Below are 24,480 nucleotides of genomic sequence, written 5' to 3' on the forward strand. Positions count from 1 at the left end.
GCAGCTGCAACGGATGGCTGCTGTTTCTATCTCACAGCAGCAGTGGGTTTTGGGTTTGCGACACCGCTGGCCTGTCGGTTGCGCGCGGGTCCAGCTTCTGCGTTCCTCGGGTCCATGGTGCGAAATTTAAATACAGGGGAATACAATTAACATTTTGCAGTTGATTATGCAGTCCGTGACATTCAAGGTCTATGATTTGGATGCAATCTGGAAGCGCTTGTAAGCCGGGCCACCTAATGGGAAACGTTTGACCTTGTCGCGCGGTCGGCGAGTTCACCCGTGCACGGGCACTGTGCACTCCCAGCGTGACGCTGCTGAACGGCGGGAAAATGCGAACGGTCGACCCGTGAAGCGGTGCGTTGAGGAGTCAGCCGCCCGGTACGGAATGACACGCGTGTTGGGTCAACGTGCTTTTCCCAAAACGGGGAACCCAGCATGTCGTTGAGCTTTTTAAAGCCTAAAATTCATATCCGAGTCGACCGTGAGTTACGACATTCCGAAAATAATTTGTGATCTTTCTGTTATTTATTTATTTATTTATTTTTTATAAAACCTAAAAACCCACACCCCAGTTCCTAGGGGATAATCTTATTAGTTGGTCTCCTTTGTTTTCACTGTGCTTCAATTTATTCTTTATTAAAATATTTTTTTGTGCATTAGATATGCTAATTCGTAGCTCTACGTAATTAAGGTCTTGCCTTTTAAAAAAAAGTCTTCCCTCCATTTGTAAGGCAATTATGCATTTCGTTCTGTGGATTACTGTCGAGTGTCGGCCCATGAAATGGACTGCTTTCCTATTGTTACTTAGGCCATTCAAGGTTATTAATGAAAAAGTGTGTTTATAATTCTGAAAGCCTTTGTTGTACAAATGGTGTGTAACAGGAATGTGCACCATTTAGATTGTTAATTTCTTGCTCGGTTTAAAACGGCATGCCCTTTTTAAGTGGCCGACTTGTTAAGTGGCCGTCACTTCCTAACAGCCAATCAGATGAGCCCGCTGCGGGTCTTCTTCAGAGGAGGAGGGCTCAGGCTCTCAGACTAGCTTCACTGTTGTCAACACATTACAAAAAAAAAAAGCTGACATCGTGTTTGTTTTTACGTCCAATAAGATGCCAATGTGTCATGTGACTTCAGACATGACAAACATGATACATTGTATGCATTGAATATTAATTATGGTGTATGAGCATGTGGACTTCTAAAGGCACATGGTTGAAAATCTCATTAAAAGATGTTTGTAAAATTAAGCAGATGCCAAAGAAATAGGTGATTACTCTTAGACGTCCAAAGCGACAGGAGGCTCTCAGCTAATACCTATTGATTAATATGCTAATTTATGGTGAGTAATTATTGATAATGTCGAAGATGATGTATGATAAAAAACAATCTGATAGTTGTCACTATGGAGACACTGAAGTGTCTGTTTTCTGTAGTGGTTTAACAAGACAGTATACAGATATGGGAATCTTGTTCTTAAAATATTGAGTGACTTTTGATTTTGTGTCAAAACATATTTAAAATTTTAACAATGGAATGCCTATTTTGGCATAGCTCTCCTTTTTGTGTTGTCACAAGAGACAGAAACATACAATATCAATATATTAGACAGCTTTTATTTTGCTGAATGACACGTTAAGTGGTAAAATAGTAGGAAAGGCACCTTCTCTTTAATTATTTGGGAAGATCACTCAAAGCGGAGGCCTTTGATTAGGAATGCTGACAGAATATGTACAGGGAAAGTAGGCTGACTGTCTGTTGGCTTTTTCGTTTGATGTAAAAATACAACGTTTCGGCTTTTTGTTCAGATCTCGGGTTGAAGGGCACCATCCCCCCTGGCTGCCAGCTCGGCGGTGCTGCGGTGCGAGGCTGCTTTGCTCGAAATCGGTCCCGCGTGTATCGTAGACAAACTGCCCATATTCATCTGTGATCCTAGAACTCTTCCTAGCATCACTCTTGTTTTCCTTCAATTTATTTTTGTATCTGTTTCACAGTATATTTCATCGCGAGCGACTTTCGAATGTAGGTGGAGAGTCTGGTTTCTAAATTTTGTGTAAAATGTTGTGTACATACTTGTAAATTGCCTTGAAATTGTCCTGCGTGTCATAATGTCATAATGGGTGTGCACCCACCCACCTGAGCTGATTCCTTGAATGTTGAGCATACTTGGCCAATCAAGGTCTTTCCGATTCTGATTATCAGCTGGTAGGGGGTCCCTGATGGATGCTGTGGTTTTTAGTCTGACCTACTCTGCTCTCACTGCACAGGCTGCGATCTTCTTCACAGTCTCTACAAGGTGCTGAAGTTCCTTGGACGTGATTTCTGGAGGTGGATAGTTCAGGTCCAGAAGGTACTAAACCAGGCTAAGATTTTGTTTCGGCCAACCTCTGTGACTGTGACTCTTTATACGATATTGGTTGGTCGAAACAAAATCTTGGTCTGGATTTGTACTTTCTGACCTGAACTTTTTCCACCACTGTTGATTTCCATTCTTCCCATTCCAATCCACTGGGAAGCTCATTGCCCAGTTTTTCCCATAATTCCCAGACATCTCATGTAATGTTTTGCCTGGTCCACTTGTCCAACTGGCCCACGTCTTGTATGAGACCCAGAGAGTGTGACCTGGGTGTGGGCTGAGCATGAACAGGACCGGTTGCTGTCAATTACATCACCAGGGGCGTAGCAAGGAATCCAAGGCCCCTGACAAACTGTCACCTTGGGCCCTTGGTACGTTATACCAAACAGAAGGGGAGTCCCCTTCAGGCCCCTTCTCATTTCCCTCTCCAGTGCCGGTCCTGTACCTCCCACACTGGTGTCTAATTGGACTTCACTTATTTATAAACTGTATTCACTGGTCTTCAGGGTTGGCATTTAAAAATGTAAAAAAGCAAGTCGGCCAAGGATTCCCGAACGAAAAAAGAAGGCGTCCTCTGACAACAGACTTGATAAATGTTCAGGATCCAATGGCAGACGTGTCACTTTGTGTTTACGGGATCGTTATTCATGTTCTGATGTTGATGGAAAGCTACCGATCCAGGAAAGCAGTGAGACGTGCGCGAGTTCAGGTCCGGAATGTAAAAATCCAGACCAAGATTTTATTTCAACCAACCAGTGGAGCATAAAGACTCACAGTCACAGAGTACTGGACTGGTTGGTTGGAGCAAAATCTTGGCCTGGATTTTTACTTTCTGGACCTGAACTCTCCACATTTGAATAAAACTAAATGAGAACCTATGTGCATTTAAACCAGCGGTGGCCACTCTTATCCAGAAAGCGCTATTGTGTATGTGTGTTTTTGCTGCAGCTCCCTAATTAGATTACTAATTAGAGGACTGATTGGCTGAAGAGTCCTCACACCTGGGTTTGAACAGCTGACCTAAAGGTTATCCCACAAACCTACATACACACCGGCCCTTTGCGGATAAGATTGCTCACCCCGATTTAAACATTAGAGGAATGCAGAGTAAGTGTAGGAGGCTCCAGGGTTTGTCCCCCCCCTGCTCCGTGGAGACTGCCGTCCAAGGGCCCACATCCTGCAGAGTACCCACATTTGAGTCTGAGAGGATTACAAGCGTGTTTGCCCCGAAACCTTGTTCCTCGCATTTAGAGGGTCACGCTCGCCTGCAGAGGGACTAGGCGACGCCATAATGACCCATAGCTCACTTTTAAATCCACTGGCGAGTTGTGAAGGGATTATGAAATCGGCTTTTGCCAGAAAGCATCACATCTCCGGACTTTAGCCGAGCGTTTGAAGTATGTATGAAAAGCCAAGTGTGGGGGAAGCGAGAAAGTGCTTATGGTAATGCTAGGCGCTCCACTCAGAGCAGCGTGAACCGGAAAACGCCACGCGGCGAGTGTTGCGAACGCGCCGATACGGACGCGCCGATACACTCAGAGCAGCGTGAACCAGAAAACGCCTCGCGTCGAGTGTTGTGAACGCGCCGATATGGACGCGCCGCTCCACTCAGAGCAGCGTGAACTCGACAACACCACGCAGCGAGTGTTGCGAACGTGCCGATACCGATGCGCCGCTTCGTCTGGATCGGCACGGCTGCCACACGGCGCCAGTCCTCCGGCTCACTGCCAACTTCTCGCTCATTTTCCCCAAACGGCTTATTTCCGTCGCATTTGACTCGTCGAGAGCCTGGAAGCGTCTGGGCCTCACCGACGTGCATCCTCCTGTTAAAATCTCCCGCGTCGCAGGTGTCAGCGACCGGGAGGGTGAGCGGCGTGCGGCGGCTGCCGTGTGCCAGCGGGCGGCCTTGGCACGGGCCTCGAAGTGAGGGAGCGTTCAGGCAAAGGGCAGAGCAGTCAGGGGTATGAGAATCAACACCCTGCAAAACCCAAATACTCCAAACGATCCTTATTCTTCTCTGGTTCCTTGGTGAGCAAACGCAGTCGCGCTACTCTTGGCACACTGGCTTAAGCGTACTTGACATTCGTTGAGGGGCACATCTGATGGCACAGCTGAAACACCAGCCAAATGTAGGCGGCTGCCATACTTAGTCACATGGTCTCCCATGGGGGGGGGGCTTATCTTCAATGCCTGTGCTGTCCGTAAGGTTACTGTTCCCGCATGTTTAGTTTCTTGCACAGCTCCACACATGCAAGCGATCCTTGTAAAATAACCCAGGCATCTTTTTTTTTTTTCTCTTAGACCCGGCGCTGAACTGCTCAAAAGTTAGGAAACACCACATGCAATCCTGACCAAGCAGTTGGATCCTTTCTGTGCTCCAGACGTGACTGTAGAGCGAAGCCAGGGCTGTGGAAAATATCAAGCCAGTCGTTCATGAATAATAGATAAACATAAAAAAGATCAACGCAACCTCTTATTTTCAAAGAAGCTTGGGTCAAACGCTTTCTAAGGATAAGGCTTAGCTGATACCAGCCGGTGCCCCCCCCCCCCAACTCCCGGTTTGCCGATTGCACTGAAAACAGACAAATATGCAGAAACCAAGCGGAAACGAGATAAAAGTAACAGTCAAAATGTATCAATTATTTAAACCCTTTAAAATTAATTAGGATGTAGATTGAAACAGCAGTTCTGCTTTTCTCTTTCTGATCAGTGTTTTTCATTATTATTTGCTTTAATTTTGCCCCAAAATAAAGCTGCATAAATGAATTCAGCAGACTACTTTCAGCATTCCTCCCCTCCAGAATTAATTTAAACGCCGGTATACATCAATGTGATCTTCCGAACAACAAAAACAGAAGTAGAAAATCTGCTTATGTAAATGTGAAAATATTTACATTCTTACTGAAATGTGAGAGAGACCTTCCGGCATTTAGTGAAGCGGAGGGACTGAGCTTGGTGCCCCGGGGGTGTCACCGTCGCTCCGTCACATGACCTCTGACATCATGGCTTTCTGTACTAGGGCGCCTCCAGCCGGTTTCACGTGTCAGTTTTGCCGCAGAGCTGCCCACCTGCAGCACTGTGGGGTCTCTAGTGACCCCGGTAGCTAGGACTCTAGGGACTCGCAGTGAACCTCACTGATCTCTTTAAGTCTGTGCACCCTGTGCCAGCTTTCCAAGGGCAAGGAGGATGGTTAAACTCAATCTGAAATGCCAGCATCTTAACAAGAACTTATGAAAGATTGAGGGAGGCGCTGACCAGGAAGCACGCCCTCAGCTGCTCCGAGCGCGGCTATGCACAGCGACGCTGTTTGCAGATACGACCGTACTGGGTCGATTCCTAAAGCTGGGCCGGCGCAGAGGGCATGCGCGGTGCGCTGCACAGAATGAAAACCGTTTTAATTGCTCCTGTGGTGATAATGGTCAGCATCCAGGTGAAATCTGCCACTGCATTTTATCAATTCTGGCAGTTCCTATCTTTTGAAAAATGCAGTTAAAAAAAAGACTAGACATATATTAACATCATTTAATTCAAACAAAGGTACTATTTAAAAATGACAGGCTGATTTTAGTGAACTACTATTCACATTCAGCATATTTACTTCTTTGCTTAGCTGACAGTTTCACCTGTGTATACAGCTAGGTATTTTACCAGAGGGATTGAAGTAAAGTACCCTGCCTGGGGGAACAAGTTCTAAGGCTCAGACTGACAACCAGGTTACGGTTCCACCTCCTAGGCAACCTCTGTGCTGCCTGCTACCTGCCATGCGACCCTGCAAGCTCAGCTCACTGCCACTTTGTCATCGCTGACGGCTGACACATCCTTATCCCTTAAGGCTCAACACCTGGACCGGCGCTGGCCATTAAAACGAAACGCTGCATGGATCTTGTGGCCTCGGACTTTCAGTCGTGCTTCTTGTGGAACGCCCCGCGAAAGAGTTTCCTCTGAAGAGGAGGTCAGGATGACCATTTTCTGCATGTCTGTAAAACCCTCGCATATCGAAACCCATGTGTCCGTAACCCTGCTACTGCATTCCTCTGAGATCCAGGCAGGAGACATGTTCACGTCACTGCACATGCTCAGTCTGTGCGGCGTGGGGGTGCTATGCTTTAATGTTTCATTCTGCAGCTATTTCCATTGCATCGTTGCCACAGTCCACAGTCCCGAGGCATCAGATCTATCCCCCAATTTGCAAATGCCCCCTGGTGCACGGGAGAGGCTCTGGGCAACATGCAGCCCCATCCTCACCGGCTCTCCGGGCCCCCGAAATAAAAAGGGTACAGATCGATCCGGCATACTGAGACACGCCCACCGCTGCGAGCCCGCATCCCTGCCAGCGATGAGCCGGGTCTGGAAAGGCAGCGTTCGTGTTTTCAGCGACCGGTGGGGGTTGGGGGGGGGGGGGAACGGGTCTGCTTTCAGAGCATTTTTCAGCCTGACCCACTTTCTGTGCCTGGCCAGGCTTCAGCTGCCACTGCTGAGGGGAGAATCCCAGCAGATTTCAAACCTCATATTCTCCCCCCCCCCCCCCACCACCACCACCACCAAAAAGACTGCAGCATCTCCTGACAGACAAGAACAGTGGCATCTTATCCCCCTGTGCATTCGGCGCCCCCACATACACACACGCATACACATGCGCACCCATCCTCAGTCAGGCACATACCCCACATCCGCAGTACATCCCCCTTTTTTTCCCGCCCCTCCCCCCCGGTTCGTCTCTGAGCCGCTGTCTCAATCTCGCCTGCATCAGGCGGCTCGGAAAGTTATAAATTAAACATAAATGCAAATACGCCGCAACATTGTTCTTCCCTCCAGTTCAAACAGAGCCGAGCTTTTGGGGATTAAGTCAAGGACACTGAAGTTTATTGATGAGTGGCGTGGAAATGAGAGTCACTGGGTCACTGAGTCGCACCCAGGGAAGCACGTTCATTTGTCTGGGGCGCCGTGATGAGAGCGTTCAAGACCCAAGCTGAAACGTCCCCATTAGAGCAAAGCCCTGATTTGAGGTACGTGAACCATACCTCGACAAGACTGCCATTGCTAAGCATTTAACTGTAATCACTTGGGTATTGCTTCCATATGTATCTAAATGTGCTGGATTCTGATGAGTCACGATTAAAAAAAAATAATAATAAAAATTTCGTTATAAATCAGAACCCTTGGCAAGGTGTTCCCCCGTCACAGAGTCCAACTTGTCTTTCAAGTCCATCTGCTGTTAGTACTAGGCCGCTCAAATGAGGCACTTAAAGAGAACAATAATGACAAAACAGATATTTCGTTGGCTTTACTGCTGAGATAACGACCTACGCTCTATCACGCGAGGCCACGTGCTCCTGGTTTCAATGAGGAATAATGGATATTATTCCTGGCCATCTTCACCTGCCTCATGTTTCCCTTTGAACACCAGGAAATCAAAGGATCGGCGTTCTCCCGTGCCTTTGGGGCAAGTCAGCTGGCCGACAGCGGACAGAGATCCGGTCGGCCGCGCCGGCTTGGATTGCAGCCGGTGTTGTTGTATTTATGCTCGTCCACCAGATTCGTCTGCAGAGGAAGTATCTGTTGACTGTTATTTCTGTTTTGTTTTTTTTCCCTTCCAATGTCTCACATTCTCTGCATCTGAATGTCGCGCATTTTCGTCGCTCGCCAACTGTGCCATTCTTCCCGGGGCAGCTCAAGGCGAGGCATGTGCATGTGAATTATGTTTGAAATAAATATCGGATTTATCACTATATTTTTGGGAATGGTTTGTTATTCTGAATTTGTTCGACGGAGGCCCACAGGAGAATGAACCATGTTTATGTAAAATATTTCTGACACAAAGTACCTCTTCTGTGGCACCTGCTGAGAGGAGAGACCGACGACTTAGCGCGAGGCCGCTAAACTGGCTTCCTCTGAGGGTTCCTGTTGCAGCGTAGGGACCTTGGGCTCTGTTGTCTCTCCTCGGGTGTGTCAAGCAGATCCCAGATCTGAGAGGGAGGGGTGTGGGCACTCGCTTCCCTGTCAGTTACCGCACGCAGCCTGTAATCCCTGGTCCACTTGGCAATGTAGAAGAATTACGAAAACAAAACACTTCAACCCAGCCTCCAGTCATGAATGATATGACTCAAACAGATTTGTAGAATTTCTCGAATCGACAGAATTGGGCATATGGTGATTTCCCAAAGAAATATCTGAAATGCACGTAATTCAGGCGGGTAATTATGTGCATTATTTTTGCGCAAACATAGTCTTCTGTAATTCATATATCTGTAAGTAAATATGAACATTTTTATTTGCGATTGTATTCTGCACAAAAAAATTTAAATTTTGTTTTTATCGCATACTAAAACAGAAATTACAAATATTTTACACAATATAAATTGTAATTTGCTGCATTTTGCCAGCAAAAGAACACTAATTTTTGTTCTGTGCAATTCATACTTTGTCCACCAGGGGTCCTTTTCCACCCCTCCTGATCTTAATGACAGCTGACAACCAAGAAGGGAAGAAATTTTCGCTCTCAGCATTTGTCAACTGCATTTTCATTAAGTTTCTTGACGTCTTTTCCTCATGTTTTAGTTCAATCCCCATCCCTTATATTTTCTCACAACACATTTTCAATAAATAAACATCGAACGACGTCTATTTTAACTTTAACATATATTTAACTTTCAATTCACAATCATACATTGCGCCACCTGGAACTTGCGGTGACCTTGTTCTCTTTTTACAGATTTCTTTGGAACCTAATCGACTGATGTCTGAACAGATATAAACATGGTAGGAAATTATTCGTGTAAACTATAGATACAAAAAGACCTTTCACATGTCAATAATTAGAACATCGTATCGGTGTCAGTAATTCACACATACGGCCTATCTCGATTTTTATTGCTTGCCCGCTAGTGCTGATCAAATTTTACGTCAACTATGATTTGCAGATTAGCTCTTCTGTGCAAAGAAATCTTAAACCAGTTCAGATGGCGCTTTTGCACGCACTTGTAGCAAAATCCAGTACATCAGAATAATCCGACTTTGGATTACATTTGTAGAATTTAATGGACATCGTAGGGTACTAAAGGTGAAAAACATACAAGAACAAAAGAAATGTTTTACTTCAGAATGACGTCACTAATGCGCTTTGCCTCTTCCTTGCAATATTTTTGTGGTTAACTTATTAAAGCAAAATGGAAGTCGAAATTAAGCTCATTTTGGAGCTTGGCATGCATCTTACGAGCCGGCAGAACAAACCAGGGAGGGGTAATATTAATTTGCCGTTTTTTTCCCCCTGCAATGTGTCTCTTTAAGTGGGAGTTCTGAGCGCAAACAGAGGGGCGTGGGCGGGACGGCGAATAGGCAGCAAACGGAGAATGTGCCTTTAACCGAGAAAGCTGCTGATTAAAAAGGGGCCGCGGCGGACGCCGTGATTCGCTCACTGTCATTCCGCTACCCTGTACCCACTGCAAAAAAAGAAAAAGAAATGCCCACAGACAAATTCCTCTCGGCTGGAGAACTGCAGATTACTGAGGTTACTAGGTACTTATTTTGTACAGCTAGCTACATATTAAGCGAATATCCTGTGATTGCGTGTGAATCTGTCTGATTCGCAGAACAGCAGAAAACTGGACTGAGCTTCGGGGGACGGCAAACACGAAATCCCGATGTAGATTCCCGGATTGCATTTTTAATGGAAGAATCGGATGACACCCATTTTACATACTAACCAAAATACCGCCCATGATTCATTAAAGGCCACTGACCACGAAAATATACATGCCGGTATAAAACATTTTCTGTATTCCTATTAACAGTGTTGGTGCTTTAAGCGTCTGCTAAATTAATTTATTCACAGACTTGTCGATGTGTGTCTCAAGGAAGCCCATCTGACACCGACCGGCACTAATGACATTGCAAGTACGAATGCAGAAAAGATGATCACTTTACAAAAGATTAATTTAAAAAAAGAAAAGCTGCTACTCTCGCTGATTATAGGGTAATATCTACCCAGACTCGCTGCCTGTGTCTAAGAATCACTCAGGTTAGGGCCACGTGGCTGGTCGAGACTCAGCATTATAATTCGGGCAACATTGACTTTTAACGGGGCTCTACGTGCTGCGTCTCCATCGCTGCCTGATCCACGCCGATGCTCCAGTTCGCGTTTTCCATAAGAAGCACGCAGGAGAAGGGGGATAATAGCCTTTAGAGCTCCGTCTCTCGCATGCCATGCTCGGCCGGAGAGGCTCCGGGAGACATGCATTTACCAATATCCGGGTTAGAGAGGAAAGGGGGAAAAAAGTTTCATTTAAACCTGGAGTAAAACTTTCAATATGAAATCAAATTAATGCCATCACGGCCCTCGTTGTCGGCGAGGCTCTCCACCGAGAACTGCAGTCAGTAGGCTGTTTAATGGTTACGGCGGATCGGTTTATTTTTTTATAGGTGTTTTAGTCGTTCTGTATCCTTTTTTTGCCCTTCGTTCTCAGTTTTGTCGGCTTTCTGATGTTAGCTGGTGGGCTTATGGTACTACCTGAAATGTTGAAGCGATAATGGCCGCGCAAGTGGCATCGGCTCCGGCGACGACCAGTAATAAAAAAACAAATTTATCTAGTACTTTGAATCAAGATTTAAACTCCGGGAAGCCCGTAGGAGGAACGGCACAGGGATCCGGAGCCATGCTTGGAGCAGGAGATGGGACTCACGCTATGAATAATGTAGATCACCATCACCATAATGAACTGAACATGGCCAACGCGACTTGCGCCTCTTCTGCCGGGGGCAACTCCGATCCCCAAGAGAAAGAGGATGGAAACAGCCCCTCATCCGCGCCGTCCTCGAATCCCGCTGCCGCTTCGGCCATGGACACGGGTTTGATATCGAATCATAAACTGAAAATTGTTGGTGGCGGAGATCCCCCTCCTCCGTCTCACCATCACACGCCGCCGCAGCCGCCGCCGCAGCAGCAACAATTTAATCAATTTCAGCAGCAGCAGCACCAGCGTCAGATAAAAAGTAACAACATCAACAACAACGGCGGCGGCGCCGGCAGCCTGGCGCCGGCTCAGGGGGACATTGACAGTCGGCATCATGGTGGTAAAGAGACCCTTTTGGGAAACCAGGTCGAACAGCAGATGCTGAATAAAAGTGAGGAGGACCATCCGTTCAAAGCGGGGGACCAGATGGGCAGCAGGTACGAGCACGACAGCCTGGGACCAACGAGCGGCAGCAACAGCATAAGCAACCCGCCCCAGAGTGCCAGGGGGAACGGCACTGCTTCGGAGTTTAATCATTATTACGGCAATGCTAGAGTAGGGCCCTGCTTTGATCAACATGGCGGACAACAAAGCCCTGGGATGGGGATAATGCATTCGGCGGCCCCCAGCAGCATGGATCCGGCGCAAAACTCCCACGAAGGCTACCACAACAACCAGTACAACCACTATGCCAGCTACCGAGCGGGCTACGGCGGCGGAGGCTATGGTATGATGAGCTCCTCCAGACAGGGCAACAACATGCTGATGGGCCCAGGTAGCGGCGCTGCTGCTGCTGCTGCTGCTGCCGGCCACGGTAAGGCTTCCATGGCCCCTGCTTCTGGCAGCAACGTCGGGGGCTTCCAGAGGTTCCCCGGGCAAAATCAGCACCCCTCCGGCGCCACCCCGACTCTCAACCAGCTCCTGACGTCCCCTAGTCCCATGATGCGAGGCTATGGCAGCGGCTATCAGGACTACGGCAGCCCCACGACGCAGCAGCAGTCGGGCATGGGGCTGAGCAAAGACATGGGCTCCCAGTACGGGTCTACAGCGCACGGCTGGGGGGGACAACAAAGAAATCACCCTGCCATGAGTCCGGGAAGCAGCGGGCAGGGCATCAGCAGACCCCAAGTGAGTAACTCCGGCCCAAGTTGGCGGTTATTAAAATGTATTTTTAGCGACCGGATAGATGAAGGTAGTTAGCAGGGAAGCTAGCTGTGCGGAAGGTCCCTGTCCGAGCGTGTCGGCGCTTTCCGCGGACCTGACCTAACTTCGCTGGAGTTTGAGTTAAATTGTGATTTTGGTTGAAAATAAGGGCCAGATAGTTTATTTTTTGTTAATTCACATTACCATTTTTTGGAGTGTCGTTTCTGTCGAAGGTGAAGTTGCTAACTACGGGACTGCGAGTTCTGCTCAAGGTGACTTGCAGAGTGGAAAAGGAGAAGCCCGACATGTCGCCTAATTGTGCCAATATGTCTTCAGTTTTTGCTAGTTTTGGATTTATTTGCCATCGTAACCCTTATTAATATCCGTTGTCTTAGCCGTGGAACATTCTCGCGTCTCGACTGCAGTGAACTACAGCTGCTGCGGTTAAGCGCGACGTAATGAATATTCATTTCGTCTCGTTTCTACCTTCTCCTTTTAAAACGTTTATTTGTTGGAAATGTACCGAACGGTGCACGTTTGTACTTTTTAAAACGGGTATGAAAAGTGTTTCGAACGGCTGCAGGCTCGCTTTAGTGTCGACGTGATTGTGGACACGTTTTGGCTGGGGCGTGTGGTTAATTCATCACTTATGTGCGCTGGGTAGCTCCGAAATATTTTTATAGATCTTGTCTACGGACAAGTATCGGACACTGAGGGTAAGTGGTACCGATAGCTGGTACCGTGACGGCTAATTGAGGCTGAGGAGCCGGAGCGCTGCGCGCCGAAGGCGTGCCGGCTTTGCCCCCCCGGCTGCCTAAGCTGGGAAAGTGACTCGATCCCCTTCGCGAGGGTTTGGAATTTGAATTGTGGAGGTAAAGCGGCCGTAACCGTCTCCAGACAGCTGCCTCCTAGTTGACATGTTACCCGCCACCTGATTGGCTCTCCCTCTCCCCGCCGGGCGACTTAACTCGGCGGACGTAAATAGATGCAGCTCTGCCCCGCGCTCGTCCGCGAGCTCGGAGGGTGAGATTGATCTCGCGCTTGATTGACTGGCGCTCGCGTGCCCCGTGCAGTAGTAGTTTTTTGTCTAGGCGTTTTTTATATTATTTTTGTTTTGGAGCAGTCCCCCAAAACATTGCATGAAAATGCATGAATATATCAGGCTGTAGAACTGTTCCCGAAACGTTATTATTAACATGAATACGTATTATTAATGTAAGTTTTTACAATTAAGGCAGTGTCGGTATAATAGTGATGATTAAAATAAAACTAGCAGTATTTGACTAACAAACTATCTGATCTACCACGGTGATTGCTCTGTGTGTATGTGCAGGGGGGGCACTAATTATGAAGTAATTTAACCATCGTAGGGTCTCCACAGAAATAATTTTGGATTGATTGCAGCTGTTTAACCCTCCTCATGTTGCTTCCAGCAGTGCTAATATTTTTTTAAAAAAAAGAAAAATGTTTTCTTTAATTTTGTTTTTAAATTTCCTCTGAGTTGGCACTCAAAATATAAACACAACTACTGGCTCGGTGCTGGTTTATTGTTATTTTTCATTAATAAAGACAAATGGCTTTGGTTTGTTTTCGCTGATGAATACGGTGCAGTGAAAATGTTTTGCTGAAGGAAACATACTATGAAAACTATGATATTGCCAACAAGCTGTCTCTTTGTGTCAAGGGCTGAAATGAGACTTTAACGGTTGTGTGGTTTGAGTATGTGGATGAATGTGTCAGATCTCTCATTTAAAACAAGCCACTTTGTCTTCTCTCTGATTATGGAGTTTGAGGTTAAAAACTAATTTTTAAGGCATTGAACATATTAGCTTTGGTGTTTGTGGTTTGGTTAACTTGCAGTATATTTTACACAAAAAAATTCTCTCTTGTAAGATCTGCAGACTTGATCCATGTAATGGTCCTGCATTTAGAAGTATATCCATTTTGGAGATTGGTGGTCTGCTTTTGGAGAGGAAAGGTATTAAAAATAGACTGTAAATGTCAGCTGACTTATTTTCAGCCCGAACTTGATAAGCCATTTTTATATGCATGGTCTTAATTTGTTTGATTCAGATAATTCAGACTAGTTAGAAAGAGATGAGTGAATTTACTTTATTGGTGTCTTAGAGTAATTCTGGAGATGCACTGAAGATCCTCGATGGAAATTAATTTAGGTGTGTGTGTGAATAGAGGATGGTCATGTGAGCAGTCTGTCATTTCCCACGGCGTCCCTTAACTTTGTCTCCCTGAAGACAGTAAATGCGAATAACAGGCCTTGCTTGGAAAAATTACTATCATGGTTTACTGCAGACTGCTGTTTGTAGGAAAAATAGCGTGCTCAGCTGTAATAATAGCTGAAAATCAAAATTTTTAATGTCAAAACATTGATGTCATCTCTTGCGTTACACATGCAGTGTGGTAAGCGACATTGACCTTGGGTGGAACGGCAGTAAAGGGGAGTTGTGTGGAGTTTACCATTCATGAAAAGCAGTGAACATTTTGCTTAATCCAGGCCATCATATGAGGCACCCGATATTTTTATCTAAATCTTCAATATCTACCTGGATTAACTTGATCAGTCTTAGTGTCTGAAGGAGAAACCCCTTTGCTGAAATGTTTAGGTATTCGCTGAACTGGTGAGTGAATTGTACTGCCTCACCAACCAGTTACAACCAGCAAATATTATGGTCCTTGGTGGATTGCAAAGACGGTGAGTGCTACAAACATAATTTTAGTACTTGGGGTCAGGAGGAGGGTGATGCCTTATAAAACCAATCGGTATTTGTCATTTAAATGTTTGTCACCTGACCCCTTTGAGTGATGATCCCGGCCGGTCAAGTTTCGTTTACACCTGCTGCGTTGGTTAGTAACAACCCAGTGAATTTAAAAGGATAAGCTATATTGTTATTGATGAATGTGGCCGGGCATCTTCCTCATCACCGGGGATGAAATGCTCCGTGTGGGAGTGTAATTGGCAGCTGGGTTATCCCCGGATTGCCCGTGGTTTTGTTAAAATGTCAATTAATCCAAATTTGCCATAAAAATGGACCAGTCGGGTTTGTGCGCTAGACATGTAATTAACTTATTAATACGCTAATGGAGTGTTTTTCTTCTGTGAGGTATATAGAACAATTGGAGTCAAAGGTTACAGCACGGATTGCTGGTTTGCAGTTGATAAAGCAGATTTGTTAAATGACTGTGCGCATGTGTTTATGAAACGCAGACCCCCAAAGCAGAAGGTCTGCTTTTTTTCTTTAATTTGTCATATTAATTTGGAAAATGGCTGTGATGGTTTAGGCCGGCTCGACATGGAGGAGGTGTTGTTTATATCCAACCCGATTGTTATTGTGTGCATCCTTCTCAAAAGTAGTCAGTAATTTAGGTGCCTCTACAGATTGATAAATGGGTCAATTCTAAGAACTTTTTTTTTTTTTTTAATTTAAATTTAAATTCGTTGCATGCTCCTGTGGTTTTAAGCATGTCCATAGCATATGAGCAGATGTTTGCTCTTTGGCCATAATGCATGTTGGTGGTTGTGCTTCGCCCGTTGGTGCTCATCGTGTGTTCTTTGCATTCTCTGTGCTTCCCAGAAACGCTGCAGCACCCTGCATTCAGCACAGTTTTGTGCGCCCAACCAAGGCGCCATAAGCCTGCTGGCAGGGGGGATTAATACCGAATGTGAGGTTGTGATTTCTCCTTCAAACACGTCTTAAGCGGGCAAAGTCTCACACATTGGGCCTGGATGGCCAGCTTGGTGACACAGTGCCTGATCCTTCAGTTGTATGACTCAGCAGTGCTCATTACAAAGAGCCAGAGAACCGTTTGTGTTCCTTAGCAGGATGCCGGGAAGGGATGGGGAATAAAGCGTTGTTTGAATGCAGCCCAAGCTGAAGCGCGTGCCTTTTTGGGAAGATTCGCTCAGCTGTGTCCTACAGCGTGCAGTAAAACCCTTGCTTTGTTTATAGCTGGGCTATTGATCTTGATATCTCTCTCTGTCTACCCCCCCCTCCCCCCCCACGCCTCTACCTTTCCCTCCCCTTATTGCCTCAGGCTATCTTATTTCTCCTTGGCGATCGTGCTTATTGGGCAGCCAGCCAGCGGGGTAAGCCCTTGGGTGGCCTTGCCTCTTTGACAGCAGAGACGTGACCTTCACATATGTAAATTAGCCATGTGCAGTCCTTTGAATGGAAGCATGGGGGGAAGGGGGGGAGGGGGGGAGGGGAGGAGCATGCAGGGATTCCCCTCTACACCCCTGGTCTAGTCCTCTGGATGTTCCTGAATGGTTCCCTTTCTTGTGGTTGAGTCCATGATTTAAGATCATTCATTTTTTTTCCCCCTCCAGTTCAATAGGTAAATAGGTAAATGCAGCTATTTTATATTTAAGTTTTGATGTAGTTTTGATCTACTGCTGTCTCCAAGCTTAGTAAATGGCTCCATTTGCTGGCATCAAATGAAATCACTGACCAGCTTTTCCATATGTAAGTCCAGTCGTGATGGGTGACCTTTAAGGCCGTGCAGCCTCCTGGCTGTTGCTGTCAGGCGGCCTGTACACTTCGTGCTCCTTCATGAACATCCCCCTCCGCTGGACACCGACACCTTATAGTAATGTCAGCCCCGATCATCGCTCCCCAGCGTGCATTACCATAATCAATAGGTGGGCCAGTGTAGACGTATTCTGCCTTGCGGTGACAATCACACATTTGTAGCCATTGTGGCTTTTGGTACGATGACCTCCGCGCCGTTAAACCTGTCAGAATGGCTTTTAAAATTTCATTAGAGGTGCAGTTAATAGTTTAACGTGTTGTTGCTGGCTTTAGCAATGAAACTGCCACATTTTGAAGTGAATCCTCTTAAAAATGACCTCTTTGGTGCAAGAAGGCACCTAATATGTAGTAATACTGAATTTGAGCATTGAGTGGGGGCCAGATGTGGGCAGTAAGCTCTTTTGGGGGTGGTGGTGGGGGGGGGGGGGTTTGGTAGGGCTGGTCAGCGTGGGGTAACTGAATGTTTCGCTTGGTCACATTACGACAGTTATGCATGTCAAGCATTCAGCAGCACAAGGGCTGGTCATGTGCTTCTCCCGAGTTGTGTGTATGTGTGTGTGTGTTGTGTGTGTGTGTGTGTGTGTGTGTGTGTGTGTGTGAGAGAGAGAGAGAGAAGTAACTTTTATCTGAAACTAGAACCTTTTTCTGGAGCCAGGGACTTTTGTTATGTTCGTGCTGCAGCAGCTTAGCCCAATTGGTTCAGGAACAGCCTCTGAGGAACTACATTTTTCCTGATACTTACTCCAGACTAGCTACTTTTTTGTTATAAAATTAATTACTGGGGAGGTGCTTGCAGCAATAGCTTGCTGATTGGTTGACCATTAGCAGCGGTGCTAACGCGGAAGTCACGTGGCAGTGCCGAAAGAGATGGAGCAAAAATTGAGCAGATGTAATTATTCTTGTCTCCCAATTACATTTAATGCATCAATTAATACATTTTTTTTACTCGCGTCTCCATATTTCTGCATCGTAAAATTCGATCACTAACTAATATACTTCTGTCTAATTACCTGTGCCAGCGCTGAAACTTAGCAGTACTTATTAACGGGATAATCTTATCGTTTTGTTACTCTGTGGAAAACAAAAGATCAATCTGTTGGTTGGATTTAATAAGAATTATGAACATGTTGCAGGTCATATGAGTAAAATATAAAAAGGCTGTAACCCGTTTTGATCATGATGAATCCCCCCCCAGTAAGTAATAAAACGATTTATCTTCCATTGTTTTGGTATGACGTAGTTTTATATCAAAACTGAAATAAAGTTTTAAGATGCAAACTTTTTGCGTATCCTATCCTTTAGCACAAAGGTCGCTGTTTCTGTTGTGTTGTGTCAGAGTGAAGCTACCAAAGTTCCTGGTGGAGAAGCCAGGCGACTTATAACCCAGAACCAGGTTCTGGAACTCTGGTGTGCAAGCAAGCACCTGGAGAGAGGGTGTGAGGGGTGATGGAAGATCTTTGCAGGGAATATCTGCCTCCCTGCCCTTGGTGGGGAGCTTCATTGGTCCTTGCGTTCCCCCCCCCCGGTGGCTTTGTCTGACTCCCATGGGCCCCGTGGTTTAAACTCGGCTTTGCTTTGGTGGCACCACAACCCACCACAGGAGCCTGTCACACTGAGAGAGGAACGACGCGCCGCTTCACAGGTCAGACCCACGCCAGCGCAGAGTGTGGCTCTGGCCTTCAGCAGGGTGAGATTTTTATTTTGAGCTGTCCTTAAATGGCGGAAAAGGCAGAGCCAGTAATGCAGAACGATCTGGAAAGCAGGCGGCACGCCGGGGACGAAGGCCATGCTCTTATTTCAGCGTTAGTGATGCCGACGTGGTGCGTTCCTCACGGCCTTGTGTGTGCCGCGCCGTTATCGCCCGGCCCTGCCGCTTCTGCCCGCAGCTCCTCCCTGCCGCTTCTCGCTAAGCGCTTTTGCATATTAGCTCAGGCAAAGCGATGGTCCTCGCGCCTCAGAGGCCATTAGGCGTAACGGCCTGCCCCCACCTCATTTCCTGAGTGTTATGATCCCCCCCCCCCCCTGCTTTACGACCCCTCGCCTTTCGGATATTTAAATAAAACCGAGGACGGCTGCGGGTCTCAGCTTGGTGTGGCACTGAGGGTCATCTTCCTGTTCTCCCTTTTGGGTATTCGGGGAAGAGAAGGCTGCTTCTGCTGCCCTCCATCAGAGCGGTGAGGATGGGCTTCTTGCTCGCATCCCGCCGCCCCGCCATCCGTCAGCATCTCTCCCAAGCCGGCGAGGAAGGACCCAAATGGCTCATAAAGGGAGAGGAACACAGATGTAAAAAAAAACACCAAAGGTCCAGCTTAGCCCCGGTGTGAGCCACTAACATCAGCTGTGTACCGAGGAGTATCGAGGCGAGGATTAGCAACAGAAAAACAAAAGCGACATGGAGGTGGGGGCGGGGGGAGCAGAGTCCCTGTGCGTTTTTCTCAAGAGCGTGTGACAAGGTCTTCGGCGAGAGCTATGGTGGGAGGCCCATTACTGTCAGGCTAATCTCGAAATAATTAATTGTGAAGTCGACGGTTTTAAAGAGTATTGTAATTGAATCCTAAATTAGGCCTGGGAAAGAGGACACGTCCTGTTTCGCTATTAGCTCGCTCCCGTTCCGGCACGGCGGAAGCACGGCTGCCGGGGGCTGGGGGGGGGCGCATATTAAACAGGCGTCCGTCTGATTTATCTTGCGCCGCCTGTGTTTGTGTTTTAAATTTTCCTTCCTTTGAGTGTGAGCAGCGTGGTTGTGCATCACAGCCCTTTAGTTGTTTGTTAAAGGGCCGATTCTGTCAATATTGTGCTTTTGTTCTGCTGCCTTGTTAATGAGTCGTTTCAGGAGTTAACCTGCAGCTTGTCATCTTGCCGCCTCATTCTCATGTGTATATATTTGTTCTCTGTCCACGTTCTCTGGTTAAAGTAGGCTTTTGAACGTCCTGTTTGGAATTTGTTGCAGCTCAGGTGCATTGTTCCATCCGGCTGTAAAAGCCCATTGCACAAGCTTATGTATCTCTCTCTCTCTCTCTCTCGCGCACCCTGGAGTGTGTCATAGGGAGTGGATGGCTATAACAGGGAGCCTATCACAGTATGCTTGAATCGGTGACACCCTCTCCCCCCAAATAGGCCCTGCTTTCCCTATGGTGATTATAATAAAGGCTTTGGTCTTAAAAAGAAAAAAGACAGAAATAGGTTTTTATTATTTTTATTTGAATGTCTACTAGAGTAGGCAGACATGGGCAGTGCTGTCAGTGTTTGCTTGAGGGCAGGCTGTGCTTGGAATCTGCCGGTTGTATTGGCTGATCGGACCCTGCCCCCCAACTCATGCTTTGTTTTCAGACACACACACACACACACACACACACACACACACACACACAATTGATGCTTACCTGTGCCGCAGGTATCCTAACAAGGTAACCGTGGCGTGACCTGCTGAAATTCGTTGGGGAGCCCCCCCTGCTCCCACCTGTCGCCTTCCGAGTGCCGCGCGGCACCTGGGGGCCGAGCCTGACCATGTGGCCACGATTCTGGCACCAGTGCCCCTCGAGTGAGACTCACTGACCCAGTTCAGTGTGAGCCCAGACCCGCACTGCACTAATTTAGGTTAATTGCGCCGGTATTAAGGCGGCTTGGTCGGTCACGTGAGCCTCAGTCCCCTGTCTGTGACGTCACCATGCTGTCATGGCAACGTCACAGCAGAGTCGTTTTGGCTATAACTAGGTAGATTTCATGCCTGTATTTCCAGTTTAGAGAATAAAATGAAGAAAAGAATATATCCTGCAGAACAAACACATGTCAGAGCCCCTGAAAGCAGAGAAATGGAGTGAGTTATAATGAATGAAATATCTGCCGCTTATATATAAGCCTATTACACTGCCACAGAGTCATGATATATATGGGACTGGCAGCTACATGGGGCTCGAGCAGAGGTCCCCAACTCCAGTCCTGGGGGGCCGGAGCCCTGTGTAGCTTAGTTCTTTCCCTGTTCCACCACAAATGATTCAGCTCAAGAGCTGTGGGGTAATTAGCACAAGGAGTTGAATCAGGTGTGTTAAATGAGGAGAAACCCAAAACTGTGCAGAGCTCTGGCCCCCCAGGACTGGAGTTTGACACCTATGGGGGTGGGGTGGGGGGGGTTCGGTTTGTTATCAGTAGGGCTGGGCGATATGGATAAAAAAACCATCTGAATATTTTTTGACTGGTGAGATGTATATAAGTGGGGGGAAAAAATCAGTTGTAAGTCAAAGCATTACAAGTTGTCACGAAAACTAACAAAGGTTGAAGTCCATGATAAATTAATTTATAATTTACAGGCCTACAGTATCTGGAAGTGCTTTCAGTAACATTGCAATTGGGCTACAGGTTAAGAACGGATCAAAATATTTCAATGCAAACAGAACTGGCATATTCAGCAAATGCATTTGAAATTATATGAAAATATAGCCTACAACACACACACAAATGAAAATTTAGGAAATTGACCTGTTACATGCTCTCCATTGTTTTAACAAACAAGTTAATCTGTAACCTATAACAAGTGCATTTATTTTTTCCTTAAAGTAACTGTGCAACTGTGCAAATAACAGCTTGTAAAGCCAGTCTATCTCAGAGTATCTTTTACTGAGGTGGTCTTATCTAACCGTTTCATCGCAGCCTGAAAATTTTTGTAACTACTTACCTGCCATCCGCTGTTTCCTAGGTTGAAGTTTTGATGTGATAACTTGCTAAACTTGCATTAGCATTTTACAGAGTATCATGCTTCGTGAGTGGGCCACTAAAATGCCATCACTAATTATAGCTCTTATGTCGAGGTTCAGCTACACACGGACCACAATTGATCTAACTCGTTAATAATAGCCAACCAATAAAATTATATATTTTGCTTATTTTTACTCATCTACAAGTATCCATGTGCTAATTCCATAAGCTGCTTGTGCAGTGAGGTTAGCCCTGTCACTGTGCGAGTGTGTGTGGGTGGCAGGGTTTAACCCCATTGTCGCATTCGTGCGCGCAGGGTGGGGCGGGATTTAACCCCATTGTCGCATTCGTGCGCGCGGGTGGTGGGGTTTAACCCCTGTCACAGTATGTGTGCGCGGGTGGTGGTTGGGGTTTAACCCCGTTATCGCAAGAGTGCACACAGATGGGGGCGGAGATGCCAGCACAGCAGACACTGGAGAAGGAAAAAGGCTTTCCGCAAGATTGAAACGGAAATTTATTTACAAGCTTTAGCTTCGTTTAACTCGATATAAACAATACCGACTCAATCCATATCGCACTCTATGTCCCTGTATGGTTTAAAATTTCAGTAAACTGGGGGACAAAAGCTGCTGATTTTCTTCTCTGGGTTGAGCAGGCCGAGGAGCCTATTATGTTGTCACTCATAATGTGGAGAGCTGACCCTAAGGACTCCCCCAGCCATACCCACCGCCTGCTTCCCACCCCCCTGCTGGTTATAGCTACTACCTGCCAGGGCTCCCCAGTGATGAGGCACCGACCACCAATCAGTCAGCATGAACCAAATAAAATCCCCACCCCACAAAAAAATCCTCGTAACACGTCTCCCTGAGGAAAAATGGGTGGTGAATACAAGTCTGATAATTAAATCAGTCCCATTCAGATAGTTTCGGGTGACTTTTAATAAGTGTGTGAAATGTTGAAGGACAGCAGGTCTTTGCGTTCATGTTGGGGTAATAGGGTGATTCTCACATGTCACCCTGCGCTACACCACACGCCGCTGTGCTTTGCATTGCATCACGCTGTTGGCTGATGGATGGAGTGGGTCTTTTTAAGCCCAGAGGAGCAGTTAGTGTTAATTCCTTGTTCCCTTTATTAATGGGTGTAAACATTTTATCCCCCCCACTGGCACTCTCTCTGAATTCATTACAGAAAACAGAAATTGATAATTTATAAATACACTTAGTAATATGGCTTCATTTAGACGTGGCCAGCGTGCCGACTTGCTATTACTGCGGTAATTTCCAGGAATGGGTAAAAATTGAATGCATATTTAATCTGTGTTTACACTGGTCTTTCTGTGAAGCAGTGAAATGGTGCAAATTCTCTTTAACAGACACTCCCCCATGCCAGGGAGTTATTGTGTGTTTCTAAGTATTCTTCATGCAACTGGGCATTGAGGCGTCTCTGCGCCAGTGTGTGTGTGTGTGTGGGGGGGGGGGGGGGGGGGGGTTGGAATGACTTCGCCTTGGTCCTCCCGTGACTGAGTTGTTAACTTGTGGCTGTTACCATGGGGGCTATTGCCGTGTATTCTCGATGCGGTCGCCGTGGCTACCTGGTAACGGCCGACACTTATGATGGGGTCGGCATAGGCCGGGGTCTTCGAGTGGCATGCCGCGCTGCCTTTGTGGGCATTTATCCTCCCCTCCTGGGGTGTAAATCTAACACGGCGGCCCAGCTATCATCAGCCAGCATTCAGCCTGACTCGCGGCGCGCGCTGTCCGCCACTTCAAGGACTGAAAGCCCCGGGAGCGATAACCCTGCACTCGACGTAACGGCAGTCATGCGCAAGGATTCCATGGAGGTGCTTATGAATGTGCTTAAAAAAATTAAATGACAACCAAAACATTAATAATAATTGGTTGTTTCTCTTTGATTTTGGGCCTGTACTGGTTTCACTGGACTCCCTGGGTTTCTGTTGGTTCTGGTAGTCAAAGCACAGTTTTTGTGTTGGAAGTTCAGACTGGCTTTTAATAATGTTTGTTTGTCTGATGAGAATGCAGTCTGTAACATATCTGCAGCGGTCACGCAAGTGCGGTTCTGTACGCATCACACCTTTTTTATTTATTTTTTTTGTGATTTATCCTGTGTGTTGCACTGGCCTGTAAGCAAAACCCCCTGCTGTCTCATTCCTGTTGTTGACATCAATATTGTCTCCGCATCAATGAAATGAGTTTTGCTGACCTGAGTCAGCAACAGCGGCAAATTTTTGCGGGCGCAGTGGTGCAGCGCTCGGTGGAGAAAGATGTCCGCGTATCAGCACCCAAACGCCTCCTCACTCTCCCGTGTCCACGTGCGGAGGCTGTAATTCCCTCCAGATTGAACGTTAGATGGGGCCTGGTTATCATCAGAGATGAAAGGGAGCTGGACGCGGCTTTGTACCGCCGCTGTAACGTCTGAGCGAGGGCGCCATGCGGCAGTGACGAGGCCAGGCGGGGTGATGGACAGGCACATATGCACGTGACAGTCAGCCGGCTGGCCTTCTGGCTGACTCAGAGCTGTAGTGGCGGGCTGCCCAACACTGCTGGGAAGCCTCATACCGTCCAATCTGCCAGCCGTTCAAAGCGTGGCGGGCTGTTTGTTCAGGTGTGATGTCATTTTCCGTAGCAAACAGAAGCTGCATCAGAGCACAGTGACCGCGTGCGGAAATGGCGGGATTAGCTGTCGTGATGGGATTGTAGCCGAACTCTCTCGGGTGGCTGGGTGGGCTCATCAGGAACTGGGCTGAGTTGGGCCTGGTGTTTTTGGCTCTGGGATCGTAGGGTTCTGCCACATTCATGGGAATGAATTTGTGGGATGCATTCATACAGCGAGCCTCTATCGACATGCTGGTCATGTCTGATTCCTGATGGATGAGCTGCTCTTTCCACCTGCTGTATGCTGTCGGCCTCCACCCTGGGAGGAGGTGGGGGCTTCTGTTGCAGTGGGTGTGTAGTAATCCGGGGTATCTGGAAGGGTTTGGGATACGGTTTGGTATTTGTGA

General features: G+C 47.0%; 1 protein-coding gene and 2 long non-coding RNA genes across 4 annotated transcripts in view; all 3 read left to right on the forward strand.

Moving 5' to 3' along the window:
- The window catches only part of LOC125707570 (uncharacterized), a 34,648-nt gene extending 27,916 nt beyond the window's left edge, over positions 1 to 6,732 (forward strand). The window contains exon 5 of the long non-coding RNA XR_007382304.1: positions 4,655 to 6,732. This is a non-coding gene — a long non-coding RNA (uncharacterized LOC125707570). The remainder of the gene's footprint in view (positions 1 to 4,654) is intronic.
- Positions 6,733 to 6,902: 170 nt separating this feature from the next.
- Positions 6,903 to 8,084, forward strand: LOC125707803 (uncharacterized). Its single transcript, XR_007382361.1, has 2 exons — positions 6,903 to 7,359; positions 7,761 to 8,084. It is a non-coding gene; the product is annotated as an uncharacterized LOC125707803 (long non-coding RNA).
- Positions 8,085 to 9,830: 1,746 nt separating this feature from the next.
- LOC125707869 (AT-rich interactive domain-containing protein 1B-like) overlaps positions 9,831 to 24,480 on the forward strand; it is a 33,455-nt gene continuing 18,805 nt past the window's right edge. The window contains exon 1 of one of the 2 annotated variants that reach the window (XM_048975250.1): positions 9,831 to 12,210. In XM_048975250.1, the coding sequence (XP_048831207.1) occupies positions 10,879 to 12,210 (1,332 nt within the window). In that variant the 5' untranslated portion in view covers positions 9,831 to 10,878. The remainder of the gene's footprint in view (positions 12,211 to 24,480) is intronic. The other variant, XM_048975251.1, reaches the window with a different exon arrangement.

Source organism: Brienomyrus brachyistius, chromosome 14 (genome assembly GCF_023856365.1).
Source record: "Brienomyrus brachyistius isolate T26 chromosome 14, BBRACH_0.4, whole genome shotgun sequence".
Taxonomy (NCBI): Eukaryota; Metazoa; Chordata; class Actinopteri; order Osteoglossiformes; family Mormyridae; genus Brienomyrus; species Brienomyrus brachyistius.